At 44.1% G+C, this 21,809-nt stretch overlaps 1 protein-coding gene across 2 annotated transcripts in view; it reads left to right on the top strand.

The window, feature by feature from the left end:
• The window catches only part of pde4ba (phosphodiesterase 4B, cAMP-specific a), a 346,990-nt gene that overhangs the window by 80,666 nt on the left and 244,515 nt on the right, over positions 1–21,809 (top strand). For both annotated transcript variants that reach the window (XM_065009204.1, XM_065009203.1), the window contains exon 3: positions 19,574–19,800. In XM_065009204.1, coding sequence (XP_064865276.1) covers positions 19,574–19,800 — 227 coding nt within the window. The remainder of the gene's footprint in view (positions 1–19,573; positions 19,801–21,809) is intronic.

The raw sequence follows: 21,809 nt of genomic DNA, 5'->3' as shown, positions 1-21,809 counted from the left end.
ACAACTCATACAGTCTGCCACTCTGTGTAACAACTCATACAGTCTGCACTTTCAATGTGTAACAACTCATACAGTCTGCCACTCAATGTGTAACAACTCATACAGTCTGCCACTCAATGTGTAACAACTCATACAGTCTGCCACTTGCTGTGTAACAACTCATACAGTCTGCCACTCAATGTGTAACAACTCATACAGTCTGCCACTCAATGTGTAACAACTCATACAGTCTGCCACTCAATGTGTAACAACTCATACAGTCTGCCACTCAATGTGTAACAACTCATACAGTCTGCCACTCAATGTGTAACAACTCATACAGTCTGCCTTTCAATGTGTAACAACTCATACAGTCTGCCTTTCAATGTGTAACAACTCATACAGTCTGCCTTTCAATGTGTAACAACTCATACAGTCTGCCTTTCAATGTGTAACAACTCATACAGTCTGCCTTTCAATGTGTAACAACTCATACAGTTTCCACTCGCTCTACCGATCTGTGTGCCAGTTATGTTTTTCATATGCATTTGTGTGGAACAGTTTAATTTAATTTGCAATAACATCTTCATATCTCACAATCATTGTGATGTGGTGGTTTATTTCTTTACTATCAGAGTTATAATTAAACTAAATCTTTAATAATAAGAGCTTTGCAATAGCAATGACTTGTCAACGATTCACCATTTCTAATGATGGTAAGACACAAGTACAAAGGTCTTTTATAGCCAAGATACACCCCTTTCAACATACATGACGAACAACAGATACATAGAATGTGCCACAAGGTTAAGACTCCAAAAATATCCTACATAAAGCCAACAAATAAAAACTACAGCCTGCATGGCCTGTCTGCAATGAACTTGAAACATTGTATCAACTATTAACTTGGGTCAGCTGAAGCTTGCACAAGTTAACTTGCAACATTGTTCAAGATATTGTGGGTCCTCAGCTCAAGGGATAAGCAGTGCTTGACTTGAGCTCACCTGATTTCTGGTCTGGTTTGTAGGTATGGTAGACAAAAACACATACAGGTGTAGGATCGAAATTGAGCCAACTTGCTACAGCAAAAAAAATATGCTTCAGCAAAAGGAAATGTAAAAATATTTGTAGGGATTAATACATTTTTCGTAAGGGAAAATCAAGTCGGAAAGTCCAAAGTGGAAATTACAAGTCTTTTTAAACCTTAAATACACTACAAGTTTTAAAATGTCCTGCAACAGGGTGATCAAATGAAGATCCTCCATATGTACTGTGCCCTTTTTAGCTATCTTTCAAAAAGCATGTTGATGAGTTATATAAGAAATTAGGAATTATTTTATAAGAATAGTTCATGCCTGTCATTAAATAACTGAAAACAAATCATTCAGTCCACATTCACACCTGTTATAGACTATGACGGTATTGTCTACAGTACCAGTCAAAGGTTTGGACACACCTACTCATTAAAGGGTTTCTCATCATTTCTACTATTTTCTACATTGTAGAATAATAGTGAAGACATCAAAACTATGAAATAACACATATGGAATCATGTAGTAAGCAAAAAAGTGTTAAACAAATCTAAATATATTTTATATTTGAGATTCTTCAAAGTAGCCACCCTTTGCGTTGATGACAGCTTTGCACACTCTTGGCATGATTCCCTGTCGAAATAAATGTGGAAAAAAAGACATTTTGGGACTGCCATTTGACATTATAATCATAGTGCCTTCCCTGTTACAGCTCTGTTGCTATACACTTGACCTGGCATCAACTCCAATAGCTCCATCATGGGGTTCCATTACAGGGGGAATATGACTGATCTCTGAAAACAACTCAATTCTCATATCAGGCTCTGCTGTAGGATCACGGACCGGCTCTTCAGACCCAGTGTAGCATTAAGTACTAACCTCTCTCATCCTTAGCATTCATCAGAGGTGTAGAGGATCACAGGAGGCTGTAGTACTGCATATTTAAAAGGAGATGCAACATGAGTAGCATCTCTTTTGATCAGGCTTTGATCAGCCTACTCTATCAAGTGATTTTCTTATAGATTCGGGGAGAAGCCTGAATTCCCTCCTGACTACCTTCAACTCACATATGAGTGAGTCCAGAAGTAATGTTTTTTTCAGAGGAATTATTCAGTCTGTCATTTCTAGTCTTGCCAAAAAGAAGAAGAAACTAGTCATTTCAGACATTGTTTGTGTGCTTACTGACTGTACATGACGTATTAAACTGTGTTTTAATATGACTGTATCATATCACAGTCTCTCCAGTGTGGCCTCATAGTCTCTCTGACGGCCAGTTTCCTCCATTTGGCTCTCACCTTCTGAGTACATTCATGCATGGTGAAAAATGTCATTAAAGACACTAATTCATTTTGGCTGGGCTAACAGTGAGACAGTGAGCCACGTGGTGTTTGTTCTGCTAGCAGACAGACAGACAGACAGACAGACAGACAGACAGACAGACAGACAGACAGACAGACAGACAGACAGACAGACAGACAGACAGACAGACAGACATACACCCAGGTCTCACACCTCATGGCTTCTAACACAGTGCTAACCTCCACTTCCCGTTTAGGGGGGAAAAGGACATTCATGGAATTTAATCACAACTGTGAAACATAATTGAAGGAATCTAAGCCTGAAGGTAATGGAATTATGCTATCCATGTCAGAATATCTACTCTACACTTTACACCTAAACCAGCCAGTTTAGGTGTAAACTATTTCTATTTCACTATATTTACTTATATAGTCCCTCCCCCCTGGACTGCTTTAAATGGTGGTGGCAATATTTGATAAATGTTTGTCATGCCAATAAAGCAATTTAAATGAGCAAGAGAGAGAGGGAGAGAGAGAGCATTAGGACTGACTGAGGGAGGCATCCATCACTCTGCTCTGAGGGGTACATATAAATCACAGGAACCCCCAGACCAAACGTATGATTTATTCATCTTGGACAATTGGTTAATTGTGTCTTGACTGCAGTGGTCTAAATCAGGGTCACACCGAGTGTTTCAACAGTTAAGAGCATCCTGGAGTCGCCTCTTCACTGTTGCTGTTGAGACTGGTGTTTTGCGGGTCCTATTTAATGAAGCTGTCAGTTGAGGACTTGTGAGGCGTCTGTTTGCCATACTAGACACTCTAATGTACTTGTCCTCTTGCTCCGTTGTGCACCAGGGCCTCCCATCTTCTTTCTATTCTAGTTAGAGACAGTTTGCGCTGTTCTGTGAAGGTAATAGTACACAGCGTTGTAAGAGATCTTCAGTTTCTTGGCAATTTCTCGCATGGAATATCCTTCATTTCTCAGAACAAGAAAAAACTGACTAGTTTCAGAAGAAAGTTATTTGTTTCTGGCCATTTTGAGCCTGTAATCGATTCCCACAAATGCTGATGCTCCAGATACTCAATTAGTCTAAACAAGGCCAGTTTTATTACTTCGTTAATAAGCACAACAGTTTTCAGCTGTGCTAACATAATTGCAAAAGAGTTTTCTAATGATCAATTAGCCTTTTAAAATGCTAAACTTGGATTAGCTAACACAACGTGCCATTGGAATACAGGAGTGATGGTTGCTGATAATGGGCCTCTGTACGCCTATGTAGATATTCCATAAAAAATCAGCTGTTTCCAGCTACAATCGTCTTTTACAACATTAACAATGTCTACACTGTATTTCTGATCAATTTGATGTTATTTTATTTGACAACAAAATGTGCTTTTCTTTACAAACAAATACATTTCTAAGTGACCACAAACGTTTGAACGGTAGTGTATGTTTATGAAGAAAAAAAAACAGTTTGCTGTCAACTTCTGTGAATATTTAGTTGTTGTTGTTTTAAATGGCAGTTGAACGTTCTCGCTACCCAGTGCCTTTTAAATGTTTTATTCAACCTTTATTTGACTAGGCAAGTCAGTTAAGAACATATTGTTATTTCCAATGACGGCCTACCCCGGCCAATCCCTAACCCAGATGACGCTGGGCCAATTGTGCGCTGCCCTATGGGACTCCCAATCACGGCCGGTTGTGATACATCCTGGAATCGAACCAGGGTCTGTAGTGACGCCTCTAGCACTGAGATGCAGTGCCTTAGACCGCTGTGCCACTCGGGAGCCCATTTAAGTGGGGCACAGTCTTGGAATGGCCATGTAAAGACAAGTGATATACACTAGTTATAAGCCTACCGTCACGCAGTGCACAACTATACCTAAGCACACCTGGGATTTTCTACACATAATGGGGTAAAAACACAGGGCGTTGGTATGGTATTTTATCTCTATTCACAAACTATTCACAAACACACTGCTTCCCTCACTCCCTCACCCCCAAACACTGTCATGGTTAATGGGAGAGGCACATCTGGTTCTTCTGTCTCCTCTCCACCAGTGTTCATCTTAGTCACCCAGCACAACAAGCCTCTGAAACAACAAGCCTCTGATTTAAATATGAATTAAATGTGTGTGCATAGGCACAGTAGTGTGTTTGCCTCATTCATGTCTCTGAGCTGTCACCATTGTTCATTTTGAAATAAAGTATAGACCTCCCAATTCAAAAGGCCCTAATGAGTCTTTTTTAAATCTCTCCTGAGGAGAGATAAGGTCCTAATTTCTTGGGGAATGGGGACAGGGATGACGATGACAATGTGGACAGGCTGGGCAGCACGCCAGCTGAGGACAATGCCCTCTAATGTGCTGCAGTCTGTGGGGTTGGGTAATGACCTTAGGGCTCTCTATTACCTTATTTCCCTCTCATTGCTGTTTTCCTACTATCTCTCTCTTACCTTATTTCCTTCTCATTGCTGTTTTCCTACTATCTCTCTCTTACCTTTTTCCTACTATCTCTCTCTTACCTTATTTCCCTCTCATTGCTGTTTTCCTACTATCTCTCTTATCTTATTTTTCTCTAATATCTCTCTCTTACCTTATTTCCCTCTCATTGCTGTTTTCCTACTATCTCTCTTATCTTATTTCCCTCTCATTGCTGTTTTCCTACTATCTCTCTTACCTTATTTCCCTCTCATTGCTGTTTTCCTACTATCTCTCTTACCTTATTTCCTTCTCATTGCTGTTTTCCTACTATCTCTCTCTTACCTTATTTCCCTCTCATTGCTGTTTTCCTACTATCTCTCTCTTACCTTATTTCCCTCTCATTGCTGTTTTCCTACTATCTCTCTTACCTTATTTCCCTCTCATTGCTGTTTTCCTACTATCTCTCTCTTACCTTATTTCCCTCTCATTGCTGTTTTCCTACTATCTCTCCTTTTCTTGCTCCTGCCGCTCTCTTTCTTCTCTATTCTTTCCATTCCTCATTTTTTAAAATGTATCCTTTATTTACCTTTATTTAACTAGGAAAGTCAGTTAAGAACAAATTCTTATTTCCAATGACGGCCTACCCCGGCCAAACCCAGACGAGGCTGGGCCAATTTTGCGCCGCCCTATGGGACTCCCAATCATGGCCAGATGTGATACAGCCTGGGATCGAACTAGGGACTGACTGTAGTGATGCCTCTTGCCCTGAGATGTAGTGTCTTAGACCGCTGCGCCACTCGGGAGCCACATCACCCTGTCTCTCAGTGTCCTCATCAGTTCTAGTCAGCAGAACTAGTATGAGCAGAGCAGTGTATGTGTTAATTACCCTGACAGGTGAGTGTGAGCAGAGCAGTGTGTGTGTCAATTGCCCGGACAGGTGAGTGTGAGCAGAGTAGTGTGTGTGTCAATTGCCCGGACAGGTGAGTGTGAGCAGAGCAGTGTGTGTGTTAATTACCCTGGCAGGTGGGTATACAAGGGTATGTTTGGCAGCATGAGTGAAGGATGCTATGTTTTACGAAATAGGATGCCGATTCTAAATTTAATTTTGGATTGGAGATGCTTAATGTGAGTCTGGAAGGAGAGTTTACAGTCTAAGTGAGTGATGGGAGTGATGGGCAAGAGTGATGGGCAGAGTGGGTGAACTGGCACAGTTGCCCACGTACAGTACTGTAGTGTAGCTTCCCTCCCTCCAATCTGCTCCACAAGCTTCACATCGATTCAGATATGACTAGGTTGATAGGAGATTGTGTTTTGCTCTGTTCTGTTCTCACTTTCTCTCTCTTTTTCTCCATCACAGGCATGCACATATGTTGTCACTCTATAATAGCTTCTGTCTCCATCTCATCTGTCCATCTCTCGTTTTTATTTTCCTTTGCCTTTGGCACTCCATCTCTCTATACTTCTACTCCATCTCTCTAGCCTTCCACTCCATCTATCTAGCCTCCACTCCATCTCTCTAGCCTTCCACTCCATCTATCTAGCCTCCACTCCATCTCTCTAGCCTTCCACTCCATCTCTCTCGCCTTCCACTCCATCTCTCTCGCCTTCCACTCCATCTATCTAGCCTTCCACTCCGTCTCTCTAGCCTTCCACTCCATCTCTCTCGCCTTCCACTCCATCTCTCTAGCCTTCCACTCCATCTCTCTCGCCTTCCACTCCATCTCTAGCCTTCCACTCCATCTCTCTAGCCTTCCACTCCATCTCTCTAGCCTTCCACTCCATCTCTCTAGCCTTCCACTCCATCTCTCTAGCCTTCCACTCCATCTCTCTAGCCTTCCACTCCATCTCTCTCGCCTTCCACTCCATCTCTCTAGCCTTCCACTCCATCTCTCTAGCCTTCCACTCCATCTCTCTAGCCTTCCACTCCATCTCTCTCGCCTTCCACTCCATCTCTCTAGCCTTCCACTCCATCTCTCTCGCCTTCCACTCCATCTCTCTAGCCTTCCACTCCATCTCTCTAGCCTTCCACTCCATCTCTCTAGCCTTCCACTCCATCTCTCTCGCCTTCCACTCCATCTCTCTAGCCTTCCACTCCATCTCTCTCGCCTTCCACTCCATCTCTCTAGCCTTCCACTCCATCTCTCTAGCCTTCCACTCCATCTCTCTAGCCTTCCACTCCATCTCTCTAGCCTTCCACTCCATTTCTCCGGCCTCTCTCCCTGCTATTCTATTATCTTACTGGAAAGGCTGGAGCTCCAGTGGTCGGTCATCTCTCCCATCCTTCATTATTCCCCTATTCTCTACCAACACTTTGCATCACTGAGGACGTAAGTGACCTCTCTCTCTCTCTCTCTCTCTCTCTCTCTCTCTCTCTCTCTCTCTCTCTCTCTCTCAATTCAATTCAAAGGGCTTTATTGGTATTGAAAACAAATGTCATATTATGTCTATATATAGTGCTAATAGTTAAAGTACAAAAGGGAAAGGAATAAAGATAAATATGGGTTGTATTTACAATGGTGTTTGTTCTTCACTGGTTGCCTTTCTCACAGATCTGGCTGTTGTGATGGCACACTGTGGTATTTTACTCAATAGATATGGGAGTTTATCAACATTGGATTTGTTTGTGAGTTCTTTGTGGGTCTGTGCACGAGGTTAGGAAGTGCAGCTCAGTTTCCTGATTAAAGTATTTTTTAGCCAGATCCTAATTCATATGTTGAATTTTCTGTTCCTTTTGATGGGGAAGAAGGCCCTTCTTGCCTTGTCTCCCAGATCATTCACATCTTTGTGGAAGTTACCTGTGGTGCTGATGTTTAGGTCGAGGTATGTATCGGTTTTTGTGTGCTCTAGGGCAACGGCAACGGTTTGTATTTGTGTTCCTGGCAGCTGAACCTTTTTTGGGACAACCTTGTTTTAATCTTACTGAGATTCACTGTCAGGGCCCAGTTCTGACATAATCTGTGCAGAAGATCTAGGTGCTTCTGTAGGCCCTCCTTGCTTGGGGACAGAAGCACCAGATCATCAGCAAACAGTAGACATTTGACTTCAGATTCTAGTAGGGTGAGGCCGGGCGCTGCAGACTGTTCTAGTGCCTTCACCAATTCGTTGATATATATGTTGAAGTGTGGGGCTCAAGCTGCATCCCTGTCTCACCTCACAGCCCTATAGACAGAAATATTTGTGTTTTTTGCCATTTTTTACCGCACACTTGTTGATTGTTTACATGGATTTTATAATGTCATGTGTGTTTCCCCCAACACCGCTTTCCTTTAATTTGTATAGCAGACCCTCATGGCAAACTGAGCCTAAAGTTGTTTTTTTCTATATCAACAAAGCACGAGAATACTTTGCTTTTGTTTTGTTTTGTTTGTTTGTCAGTTAGTTTGTGCAGGGTGAATACGTCTGTCGTACTGTAATTTGGTAAAAAGCTAATTTGACATTTGCTCAGTACATTGTTTTCATTGACGAAATGTACAAATCTGCTGTTAATGATAATGCAGAGGATTTTCCCAATGTTGCTGTTGATGCATATCCCACGGTAGTTATTGAGGTGAAATTTGTCTCCACTTTTGTGTATTGGGGTGATCAGTCCTTGGTTACAAATATTGGGGAAGATGCCAGAGCTGAGGATGATGTTAAAGAGGTTAAGCACAGCCAATTGGAATTTGTGGTCTGTTTATATTTTAATTTCATTGAGGATACCATCAACACCACAAGCCTTTTTGGGTTGGAGGGTTTGTATTTTGTCTTGTAGTTCATTCATTGTAATTTGAGAATTCAGTGGGTTCTGGTAGTCTTTTGTAATTGATTCTAAGATTTGTATTTGATCATGTACACGTTTTTGCTGTTTGTTCTTTTTTATAGAGCCAAAGACAATGGAGAAGTGGTTTATCCATATTTATAAACTGGATGGTTCGAGCCCTGAATGCTGATTGGCTGACAGCCGCGGTATAGCAAACCATCTACCGCGCGTATGACAAAACATTTATTTTGACTGCTCTAATTAGGTTGATAACCCATTTATAATAGCAATAAGGCACCTCGGGGGTTTGTGATATATGGCCAATATACCACGGCTAAGGGCTGTGTTCAGGCACTCCCTGTTGTGTCATGCTTACGAACAGCCCGTAGCCGTGTTATACTGGCCTTATACCACACCCCCTCGTGCCTTATTGCTTAAATCTTCATTTCTCTCTCCCTCCCTCTCCCCGTATCTCTAATCCTTCTGAAGGACACTGCTGTGGTACAGTTAGGTGTTTTTTGATCATTACATACAAAACCCTCCCGCCCCCTTCCACCTACCCCTACCCCTTCATCCTCCCCTCCCTCCTACCCCCTCATCCTCCCCCTCCCCCTCCCTCCTAATCCTCCCCCTCCCTCCTTCCCCCTACTGCACATGCAGAGCCTCCAGAGCCTCTCGGAGCCGTGGTATTGTGGAGCGCCTATAATGCTCTATTCCTGTGCTCTCTCAGAGGGTTAGTTCCTATGGTACATTTTATGCTTTAGAATGCCGTTTCAGTTTCAACAAGAAAAAGAATGGCATTGACATGCAAGCTTTTACTGTAGCAAGGTCAGAGATACTGCTCTGCACAGTTTCCTAGAGCTAGGGCTGGTACTGCGGTACCCACTCACTTCTCAGAAATATATCTCTCTCTCTATCTCTGAACATGTTTTAAAAGACTTGCCCATGATGTTTACCTAGAGGAATGTACTGCTCTGCACAGTTTCCTAGAGCTAGGGCTGGGACTGCGGTACCCACTCACTTCTCAGAAATATCTCTCTCTCTCTATCTCTGAACATGTTTTAAAAGACTTGCCCATGATGTTTACCTAGAGGAATGTACTGCTCTGCACAGTTTCCTAGAGCTAGGGCTGGGACTGCGGTACCCACTCACTTCTCAGAAATATCTCTCTCTCTCTATCTCTGAACATGTTTTAAAAGACTTGCCCATGATGTTTACCTAGAGGAATGTAGTGTCAATGGCATGACATGAATGTAGTTGTGCTAACAGGCATGCAAGGCCGTAGAAGCTATCCTACTGTCTATAATATTTATACATGCAGATTGAGTATCGTCTAATATAACATGTCAGTGACAGGCAAACACACACACACACACACACACACACACACACACACACACACACACACACAGACACACACACACACACACACACACACACACACACACACACACACACACACACACACACACACACACACACACACACACACACACACACACGCACACACACATGCACACTGATTTATTCCAGCTCTCAGTCAGTGACAATAAATGTAACCTAATTTCTCAGCGTTAACAGCTTTATTTATGCCCTCCAATCACTCACCACACAGCACTCAATTCAAGACACATTAAGTCAGTCAGTTAAGCAGAAGGATCAACACCAGCGTGTCTGGAAAGATATGGCAGATAAGATGACTGAACAGAGAAAGAGGTTAGGAGTGATTGACTGACTGTGTCTGACAACCTCAATGTTATCTTCTCAATCAATTTGCAAAAGGAAATCATTTATTACAAGCTGAACTGGCTAGATACAGTTTCTCTATTGGTTTGGCTCGTTGTGGGGAGCACAGTTCCATGCTCTCAAAAAAACAGATGTTGTTAACACCTTCCAAACAGAGTTTTATTTAGCAAACTAGCTCAAGTACACTGCAGATTGTAGTATTGCTTTCATTTCACATGAAAGCTATAGACACCTGTCATCTGTTGATTAGCTCATATATATAGCCCCCCTCCCCCTCCCCTCCCCTACTTCCTCCTACTTCCTTCTCTCCTCTCCTCTCCTCTCCTCTCCTCTCCTCTCCTCTCCTCTCCTCTCCTCTCCTCTCCTCTCCTCTCCTCTCCTCTCCTCTCCTTCTCCTCTCCTCTCCTCTCCTCTCCTCTCCTCTCGGCCCGGCTTCAGGTCTCTCCTACAGAGACACCAGCTCCACACTCTCTCCCTTATTTGTCCTCTGCCTCTTGGTGGTCTTGAAATACAGATAGCTGGCCATGATGGTCGTCAAGAACGTCAGCAGCACTACAATGTGTCTGATGATGAAGGCTTTCAGAGGAGAGGCTGAAATAGAAACACATTTGATAAGGGGATTGATTATCATCAGATTCCTCTGTGGAATATTTCTCAAAATCTGTCAAAGTTAAAAGCCTGGTTGGTTCTCAGTTACCTGTGACAGTAAGGGACAGGAGCTCTCAGTGGAGAAGTTATGAGAGAAAACATAAATCGCATTAACACAGCTGTAGTTCCCTTGGTGGGACTCTGAGTCATCTGCAGCGGGGAAGAGGAAGACAACAGAGTGATTGACAGCTGACTGGGTCTTGGTCTGTGTTCTGTTGGAGCCAGTGAACGAGAGGAGGAATGAGTCCCCCTGGGTACTGTTGCTGAGTGGAGCAGGTGATGGTGAAGCTGTGACCCCTGAACACATCTGGCCCCTGGTGTCTCCTGGAGTCCCCTCCCATTGAGACATTGAGAGAGAGGCTGAATGAAGCAGGAGATCTGCTATATATATATATTGCAAAGACAGTGTAACACATTCCCTGAGTGCAGACTCTGAGCCAACGGATCAAGATACAGTGGGGCAAAAAAGTATTTAGTCAGCCACCAATTGTGCAAGTTCTCCCACTTAGAAAGATGAGAGAGGCCTGTAATTTTCATCATAGGTACACTTCAACTATGACAGACAAAATGAGAGAGAAAAAGATTCAGAAAATCAGATTGATTTTTTATGAATTTATTTGCAAATTATGGTGGAAAATAAGTATTTGGTCACCTACAAACAAGCAAGATTTCTGGCTCTCACAGACCTGTAACTTCTTCTTTAAGAGGCTCCTCTGTCCTCCACTCGTTACCTGTATTAATGGCACTTGTTTGAACTTGTTATCAGTATAAAAGACACCTGTCCACAACCTCAAACAGCCACACTCCAAACTCCACTATGGCCAAGACCAAAGAGCTGTCAAAGGACACCAGAAACAAAATTGTAGACCTGCACCAGGCTGGGAAGATGAATCTGCAATAGGTAAGCAGCTTGGTTTGAAGAAATCAACTGTGGGAGCAATATTAGGAAATGGAAGACATACAAGACCACTGATAATCTCCCTCGATCTGGGGCTCCACGCAAGATCTCACCCCGTGGGGTCAAAATGATCACAAGAACGGTGAGCAAAAATCCCAGAACCACACAGGGGGACCTAGTGAATGACCTGCAGAGAGCTGGGACCAAAGTAACAAAGCCTACCATCAGTAACACACTACGCCGCCAGGGACTCAAATCCTGCAGTGCCAGACGTGTCCCCCTGCTTAAGCCAGAACATGTCCAGGCCCGTCTGAAGTTTGCTAGAGAGCATTTGGATGATCCAGAAGAAGATTGGGAGAATGTCATATGGTCAGATCAAACCAAAATATAACTTTTTGGTAAAAACTCAACTCGTCGTGTTTGGAGGACAAAGAATGCTGAGTTGCATCCAAAGAACACCATACCTACTGTGAAGCATGGGGGTGGAAACATCATGCTTTGGGGCTGTTTTTCTGCAAATGGACCAGGACGACTGATCCGTGTAAAGTTAAGAATGAATGGGGCCATATATTTTGAGATTTTGAGTGAAAACCATCAGCAAGGGCATTGAAGATGAAATGTGGCTGGGTCTTTCAGCAAGACAATGATCCCAAATCCACCGCCCGGGTAACGAAGGAGAGGCTTCGTAAGAAGCATTTCAAGGTCCTGGAGTGGCCTAGCCAGTCTCCAGATCTCAACCCAATAGAAAATCTTTGGAGGGAGTTGAAAGTCCGTGTTGCCCAGCAACAGCCCCAAAACATCACTGCTCTAGAGGAGATCTGCATGAAGGAATGGGCCAAAATACCAGTGTGTGGAAACCTTGTGAAGACTTACAGAAAACATTTGACCTCTGTCATTGCCAACAAAGGGTATATAACAAAGTATTGAGATAAACTTTTGTTATTGACCAAATACTTATTTTCCACCATAATTTGCAAATAAATTCATTGAAAATCCTACAATGTGATTTTCTGGATTTTTTTCCCCCTCATTTTGTCTGTCATAGTTGAAGTGTACCTATGATGAAAATTACAGGCCTCTCTCATCTTTTTAAGTGGGATAACTTGCACAGTTGGTGGCTGACTAAATACTTTTTTGCCCCACTGTACATCAGATGTATATTCAGGCTAATCTACATTTGAAAAAGCGGAGCCACAACCTAGTTGTGAACATACTACAGCTGCTTCCTTCATGGATAACCAAATGTCTCACATTTTTCCACTCTCCTATCTTGTACTCTTCCAGTCTACCTGCACAGCCTCCTCCCACCAGCCTCGGATCATCAGGCTCTGAGCAGTTCAGTCCAACAGCGTTTCCAGGGAGGAAGGTCTACTGTTCTCTGTCTGAGGTGTCACAGTTCAGGAGAATGGACTCATTGCCTATACATTGGAACTCTTTAGCCCAGGTTGGAACCTAACCTTCTCCATAGAGTCCCCGCTGTAGCGCTGCAGGAGCCCCACAGCCAAGATCCCGACAGACTACCTCTGCATCCTGCCAGTCAAAGTCAACTTTACACACTGAGGCCCAGGACTGATTGGATTTCATCCAGTCTCCCAGAGCAGAGACCAGCTCCATCCACGAGCCTCACGGAATCTGAACAGACCACAATGTCAATGGTATTGTAACCAAAAGAACCAAACTCGGCAGAGCTGACTCGACACTCCTCGAGAGTAGACTCAATGTCTGAACAACTAAACTGCTTAATGTTACAAAATAAAACCCTTTTCCTTGCATCTCTCTCCAAATGGAGAATTGTAATATGTATCTACAGCATTCCAACAGCCCAGCTCTCTACACAACATCTTTGCATCTTTCATGCCCCAGCCATGACTACATACTGCCGCTCATTCTCCTCCTCTATCCCAGAGCAGGAGCTGGTCCCATTCACAAGTCTGACTGAGCTGGCTGGTGTATCTGAGGAGAAACAAACACCCAGGTCTCAATCCCTAATTACAGGGGAACAGAAGAATACAAACAGTATGCCTCACTATACAGTATACATATTTCACATTTCTTGGGCATGATTGCTTATGTGTATAACACAGCACACATGCATTAACTATCACGTATACTAACCTCTCCAGCCTCTAGGTCATCAGGCTGCTGATTATCCCACACAACTGTCACCATCGTCTCGCGCACCTGCGCCTCATGACACTCACCTGGACTCCATCACCTCCTTGATGATCTTCCCTATATCTGTCACTCCTCTTGGTTCTTTCCTCAGGTGTTATTGACTCTGTTTTCATGACACTCACCTGGACTCCATCACCTCCTTGATTATCTTCCCTATATCTGTCACTCCTCTTGGTTCTTTCCTCAGGTGTTATTGACTCTGTTTTCATGTCGGTGCGTTGTTTGTGTTACGTGTTCATTGTTTCTTTTATTTATTAAGACAGTCACTCCCTGAACTTGCTTCCCGACACTCAGCAAACTTTTTACATTGACACTGGTATATATGATTGTAAACCGGCTAGTTTGGATCCTGGATGCTGATTGGCTGAAACAGCATTCCAGCTGTGTATATATATCAGAATTTCTATTTCAAGTATCACTACGCCGTTCTTGATATACCACAGCAAATGACAAGAGAAAGACAATAAGTATCTTATTAACACATCATTTCCCCTTGTTTCTAGCATAACATTTTGGTTTGCAACAGCAACATACTTTATATACCCCCTCAGGGCCTTATTGCTTAAGGATAGTGATTTTACATCAAATAAATTGCCCCCAAACACAAGACACTACATAAAAGCCTCCTTTCCATATGGTAGTAGGTGACGTAACCCCAGAAAGGTAACTAATCACAGTTGGCCTCATTAGACCTGTCCTCACAGTCAGCGTCTCCATCACACTTCGAGGTGTTGGCCTCATCAGACCTGTCCTCACAGGCAGCGTCTCCATCACACTTCCAGGTGTTGGCCTCATCAGACCTGTCCTCACAGTCAGCGTCTCCATCACACTTCCAGGTGTTGGCCTCATCAGACCTGTCCTCACAGGCAGCGTCTCCATCACACTTCCAGGTGTTGGCCTCATCAGACCTGTCCTCACAGTCAGCGTCTCATCACACTTCCAGGTGTTGGCCTCATCAGACCTGTCCTCACAGTCAGCGTCTCCATCACACTTCCAGGTGTTGGCCTCATCAGACCTGTCCTCACAGTCAGCGTCTCCATCACACTTCCAGGTGTTGGCCTCATCAGACCTGTCCTCACAGTCAGCATCTCCATCACACTTCCAGGTGTTGGCCTCATCAGACCTGTCCTCACAGTCAGCGTCTCCATCACACTTCCAGGTGTTTGCCTCATCAGACCTGTCCTCACAGTCAGGGTCTCCATCACACTTCCAGGTGTTGGCCTCATCAGACCTGTCCTCACAGTCAGCATCTCCATCACACTTCCAGGTGTTGGCCTCATCAGACCTGTCCTCACAGTCAGCATCTCCATCACACTTCCAGGTGTTGGCCTCATCAGACCTGTCCTCACAGTCAGCGTCTCCATCACACTTCCAGGTGTTGGCCTCATCAGACCTGTCCTCACAGTCAGCATCTCCATCACACTTCCAGGTGTTGGCCTCATCAGACCTGTCCTCACAGTCAGCGTCTCCATCACACTTCCAGGTGTTGGCCTCATCAGACCTGTCCTCACAGTCAGCGTCTCCATCACACTTCCAGGTGTTGGCCTCATCAGACCTGTCCTCACAGTCAGGGTCTCCATCACACTTCCAGGTGTTGGCCTCATCAGACCTGTCCTCACAGTCAGCATCTCCATCACACTTCCAGGTGTTGGCCTCATCAGACCTGTCCTCACAGTCAGCATCTCCATCACACTTCCAGGTGTTGGCCTCATCAGACCTGTCCTCACAGTCAGCGTCTCCATCACACTTCCAGGTGTTGGCCTCATCAGACCTGTCCTCACAGTCATCGTCTCCATCACACTTCCAGGTGTTGGCCTCATCAGACCTGTCCTCACAGTCAGCATCTCCATCACACTTCCAGGTGTTGGCCTCATCAGACCTGTCCTCACAGTCAGCATCTCCATCACACTTCCAGGTGTTGGCCTCATCAGACCTGTCCTCACAGTCAGCGTCTCCATCACACTTCCAGGTGTTGGCCTCATCAGACCTGTCCTCACAGTCAGCATCTCCATCACACTTCCAGGTGTTGGCATCAGACCTGTCCTCACAGTCAGCGTCTCCATCACACTTCGAGATGTTGGCATCAGACCTGTCCTCACAGTCAGCATCTCCATCACACTTCCAGGTGTTGGCATCAGACCTGTCCTCACAGTCAGCGTCTCCATCACACTTCCAGGTGTTGGCCTCATCAGACCTGTCCTCACAGTCAGCATCTCCATCACACTTCCAGGTGTTGGCCTCATCAGACCTGTCCTCACAGTCAGCATCTCCATCACACTTCCAGGTGTTGGCCTCATCAGACCTGTCCTCACAGTCAGCGTCTCCATCACACTTCCAGGTGTTGGCCTCATCAGACCTGTCCTCACAGTCAGCATCTCCATCACACTTCCAGGTGTTGGCATCAGACCTGTCCTCACAGTCAGCGTCTCCATCACACTTCGAGATGTTGGCATCAGACCTGTCCTCACAGTCAGCATCTCCATCACACTTCCAGGTGTTGGCATCAGACCTGTCCTCACAGTCAGCGTCTCCATCACACTTCCAGGTGTTGGCCTCATCAGACCTGTCCTCACAGTCAGCATCTCCATCACACTTCCAGGTGTTGGCATCAGACCTGTCCTCACAGTCAGCTCTCCATCACACTTCCAGGTGTTGGCCTCATCAGACCTGTCCTCACAGTCAGCGTCTCCATCACACTTCCAGGTGTTGGCATCAGACCTGTCCTCACAGTCAGCATCTCCATCACACTTCCAGGTGTTGGCATCAGACCTGTCCTCACAGTCAGCATCTCCATCACACTTCGAGGTGTTGGCATCAGACCTGTCCTCACAGTCAGCATCTCCATCACACTTCCAGGTGTTGGCATCAGACCTGTCCTCACAGTCAGCGTCTCCATCACACTTCGAGGTGAGGGGGATGCATCTTTCTCCGCCACACGGGGGAAACTTCCAGGGACACTGGGGCTTCATGCAGCTGGATTTGTCCCAATTGGCTTTTTCTTCTCTTGACTTTACATTGCGATTGGCAGCATTCATAAATTAGGTGCATTACCGCCACGGACCTCATTCGTCTTTCAGTTACCCACGTGGGTATAACCAATGAGGATCTGGCATGTGGGTACCTTCTTCTATAAACTAATGAGGAGATGGGAGAGGCAGGACTTGCAGCGCGATCTGCGTCACAAATAGAACTGACTTCTATTTTAGTCCTTGGCAATGCAGCTGCTCGTTGGCACACGCGAGCAGTGTGGGTGCAATAATTGAATAATATAGATTGCAGACTGCATTGCAGTCAGCCTGTAAGTGTGCCTTGAATTCAATTGAAATCACTGAGTGTCACCAGCAAAGCACCCCCACACCATCACACCTCCTCTTTGTTTCACAGTGGGAACCACACACGCAGAGATCATCCGTTCTCCTACTCTACATCTCACAAAGACACGGCGGTTGGAACCAATCTCAAATTTGGACTCATCAGACCAAATGACAGATTTCCACCTATCTAATGTCCATTGCTCGTGTTTCTTGGCCCAAGCAAGTCTCTTCTTCTTGTTTGTGTCCTTTAGTAGTGGTTTCTTTGCAGCAATTCGACCATGAAGACCTGATTCACGCAGTCTCCTCTGAACAGTTGATGTTGAGATGTGTCTGTTACTTGAATTCTGTGAAGCATTTATTTGGGCTGCAATTTCTGAGGCTGGTAACTCTAATGAACTTATCCTCTGCAACAGAGGTAACTCTGTGTCTTCCTTTCCTGTGACGGGCCTCATGAGAGCCAGTTTCATCATTGTGCGTGATGATTTTTGCGACTGCACTTGAAGAAACGTTAAGTTCTTGAAATGTTCCGGATTGACTGACCTTCATGTCTTAAAGTAATGATGGACTGTCGTTTCTCTTTGCTTATTTGAGTTGTTCTTGCCATAATATGGACTTTGTCTTTTACCAAATAGGGCTATCTTCACTATACCACCTCTACCATGTCACAACACAACTGATTGTCTCAAATGAAATTCCACAAATTAACTTTAAACAAGACACACATGTTAATTGAAATGCATTCCAGGTGACTACCTCATGGAGCTGGTTGAGAGAATGCCAAGAGTTTGCAAAGCTGTCATCAAATTGTGGCTACTTTGAAAAATCTCAAGTATAAAATATATTTGGATTTGTTTAACACTTTTTTGGTTACAACATGATTCTATATGTGATATTTCATAGTTTTGATGTCTTCACTATCATTCTACAATGTAGAAAATAGTAAAAAATAAAGAAAACCTTGAATGAGTAGGTGTGTCCACACTTTTGACTGGTACTGTATGTCAGCGAAGAAGACCTAGTAAAACCAATGCCTAACAAACTTTTAGTGACCAGTGACATTGTCATCGATCCTTTCATTTCTATAATGCCAATGTATTCGATCTATTCAAATGACTGATGTCTTGATCTATACATCTTCGCAGTTTTTAGTGAACTAGATGTTTGTATGTGACCTACAGGATTACTCACCTAAGGGTTGAACTTTTATGAAGGTTTTCGGGTATTTTTTATAAACATGTGTTTTGTTTTGTTTGTTTGAGACAATCTGAATATTCGAATAGTCTTTAATAAAAGTATTAATAAAAATATTTGAATAGTCTCTAATAAAAGTATTGACAGTTGTGTTAATTCTATTGAGACCATGTTACCTTGTACTAAACCAATTGAGAAGAACTGCAAGGCCATTCATTTGGGAGGACCAAGAGGGACTCAGGGGAAACCCCCTCTTAGACATGCTCAGTGGTACATGCCAGTTGGAGAACATCTTGTTTTGAAGCAAGTCAAGTGAGGAAAAGGGGGGTGCTTGCTTCTGTGTTTGGATCTCTTATCAACTCAAAAACAAGAGAGTGACATTCTTCAACATCAGGCTGCTTCTCTCTGTTCTATCTTCTGAAATCAGCTGCCGTTGAAAACAAGGCCTTTGGTTCCCCTTAGTGGCCAAAGTAGTCAATCTGAAAGATGTGGCCAAAGTAGTCAATCTGAAAGATGTGGCCAAAGTAGTCAATCTGAAAGATGTGGCCAAAGTAGTCAATCTGAAAGATGTGACCAAAGTAGTCAATCTGAAAGATGTGGCCAAAGTAGTCAATCTGAAAGATGTGGCCAAAGTAGTCAATCTGAAAGATGTGGCCAAAGTAGTCAATCTGAAAGATGTGGCCAAAGTAGTCAATCTGAAAGATGTGGCCAAAGTAGTCAATCTGAAAGATGTGGCCAAAAGTCAATCTGTGGCCAAAGTAGTCAATCTGAAGATGTGGCCAAAGTAGTCAATCTGAAAGATGTGGCCAAAGTAGTCAATCTGAAAGATGTGGCCAAAGTAGTCAATCTGAAAGATGTGGCCAAAGTAGTCAATCTGAAAGATGTGGCCAAAGTAGTCAATCTGAAAGATGTGGCCAAAGTAGTCAATCTGAAAGATGTGGCCAAAGTAGTCAATCTGGAAGATGTGGCCAAAGTAGTCAATCTGGAAGATGTGGCCAAAGTAGTCAATCTGAAAGATGTGGCCAAAGTAGTCAATCTGAAAGATGTGAGTGTGCAGGACATATCAATCAACATATAATCTCATATTCATCTTGTATTCATCAAAATTTTTTTTTTTCTCTCTCTAGGAGAGTAAAGGGCCTCCAGACTGTGGTCTTAGTGAGTACTCCTGTACGCTTGGTGTCGACCTACGGAGGGGACGCAGGCGTTTCTCTGGCAACCTGCAGCTGCCCCCATTGTCGTGGAGACAGGCAGAGAGGTCGCGGACCCCTGACAATGACTGGGTCGTCCGACCCACCTTCCTCCCCTTCTGCGCCCCGCCCCGCATCGACATCACACCTGTCGACCCCGAGTGGTGAGTGCACACACACACTCCACTTTCCTCCATTATATTCCTAACTGAACTCCTATGGTGATAATGTAGATCCATTCAAAACCCAGAGAGACCCATGTAGAAAAGGTTCTACCTGGAACAAAAAAAAAGGTTCTTCAAAGGGTTCTCGTATGGGAACAGCTGAAGAACTCTTTTAGGTTCTAGATAGAACCTTTTTTTCTCAGCGTGTAGAGGAGGCTGTTCTATTCTTTATGGGATCCTGCTGAGATGACTTCAGATTGTAGTCTCTAGGAGAGACTCTTTGGAAGTCAAATAGCTGCGTAACCTGTGCTAATGGAATATGGTGTGTGTATGTGTGTGTGTCTGCGGGTGTGCGTGCAAAAAAAGAGCGAGGCTCAATAGTCTACTTGTTCAATGAATGTGTTTTATTGTGTGGAGTTCCTCTGCATTGTGTCTGTAAAGGCAGTGTGTTTGACTGGTGAGTAGACTGAAGGCGGTGTTAAATAATAATAATAATACATGGGATTTAAAGCACCTTTCTTAGAAACCCAAGGACACTGACCTAACAGACACTTTCTGTAGAGAGTCATCATGGTCACAGAGTTATTACTGCGTAGGAGGGCAGTCAACACCATCTCTTCACTATAACTGCCTGGCTGGGAATGCTGTGTGTGTGTGTGTGTGTGTGTGTGTGTGTGTGTGTGTGTGTGTGTGTGTGTGTGCGTGTGTGTGTGTCAAAAATTAACATAGGCCCACCAGTGAGCGAGATACTGGATTGAAGCAGGAACTGTTTGCATCAGAGACTGTATCTGTGTACGCAGATTCAGAGTTACGCCTCAGCAAGACCAGGTGTTTTTTCTTCTTAAAATCGTATCATAGCCCTATCATCGCCAATAAGGCCTGATTGGAGTGAATATCCTGATGTTGATGGTTATACACTATATTAATCAGTGGGAGCTGGTGGTTCAGTATCTGAGGAATAATCTGTAGAGGGAACATTGCTAAGAGAGAGGCTGAGAGAGAGAGGCTGAGAGAGAGATGCTGGCAGAGAGAGTCTGAGAGAGAAAGAGAGAGAGAGGCTGGCAGAGAGAGAATGAGAGAGAAAGAGAGAGAGAGAGCCCCAGGACAGCAACACAGTCAAATCATAAGAAATCAAAAAGATAATTACTTGACACATTGGAAAGATTTTTCTTTAAAACAGAGCAAACTAGAATGCTATTTGGCCCTGAACAGAGAGTACACTTTGGCAGAATAACTGACCACTGTGACTGACCCAAAATTAAGGACATCTTTGACTATGTACAGACTCAGTGAGCGTAGCTTTGCTATTGAGAAAGGCCGCCGTAGGCAGACATGGCTCTCAAGAGAAGACAGGCTATGTGCACACTGCCCTCAAAATTATGTTTAAACTGAGCTGCACTTCCTAACCTCCTGCCCAATGTATGACCATATTAGAGAGACATATTTCCCTCAGATTACACAGACCCACAAAGATTTGAAAGCAAACCCGATTTTGATAAACCCCCATATGTATTGGGTGAAATCCCACAGTGTGCCATCACAACAGCAAGATTTGTGACCTGTTGCCACAAGAAAAGAGCAACCAGTGAAGAACAAACACCAGAGAGAGAGAGAGAGAGAGAGAGACCTCAATGATCACCCTTACAAAGGGTTAGAGAAGGGTTAGTGAAAGTGCTTGGCAGTTGAGAGTGATACACACACATGCACACACACGCGTACATGCACAAGCACAATCACAGGGACACATGTACACACACACACAGCTGACTTAATTAGCTTTGATTAGCTCGTTAACTGAATTCATATCTGGATTTGACACTCCTGGACAGCAGGCTCTGGTTCATTGTGTGTGTGCGTGGATGTGTGGTCTGTGTCATGTGTGTGTGTGTGTCTGTGCACGTGCATGGCTTGCAGGCAAGCAGGGTGTGTGTAGAGAGTAGTTTAGTACCCAGTCTACCATGAGAGTAGTTTAGTACCCAGTCTACCCAGAGAGTAGTTTAGTACCCAGT

Source organism: Oncorhynchus nerka, linkage group LG24, assembly GCF_034236695.1.
Source record: "Oncorhynchus nerka isolate Pitt River linkage group LG24, Oner_Uvic_2.0, whole genome shotgun sequence".
Taxonomy (NCBI): Eukaryota; Metazoa; Chordata; class Actinopteri; order Salmoniformes; family Salmonidae; genus Oncorhynchus; species Oncorhynchus nerka.
The sequence above is the reverse complement of the archived record's forward strand: the minus strand, read 5'-3'. Positions and strand labels throughout refer to the sequence as shown.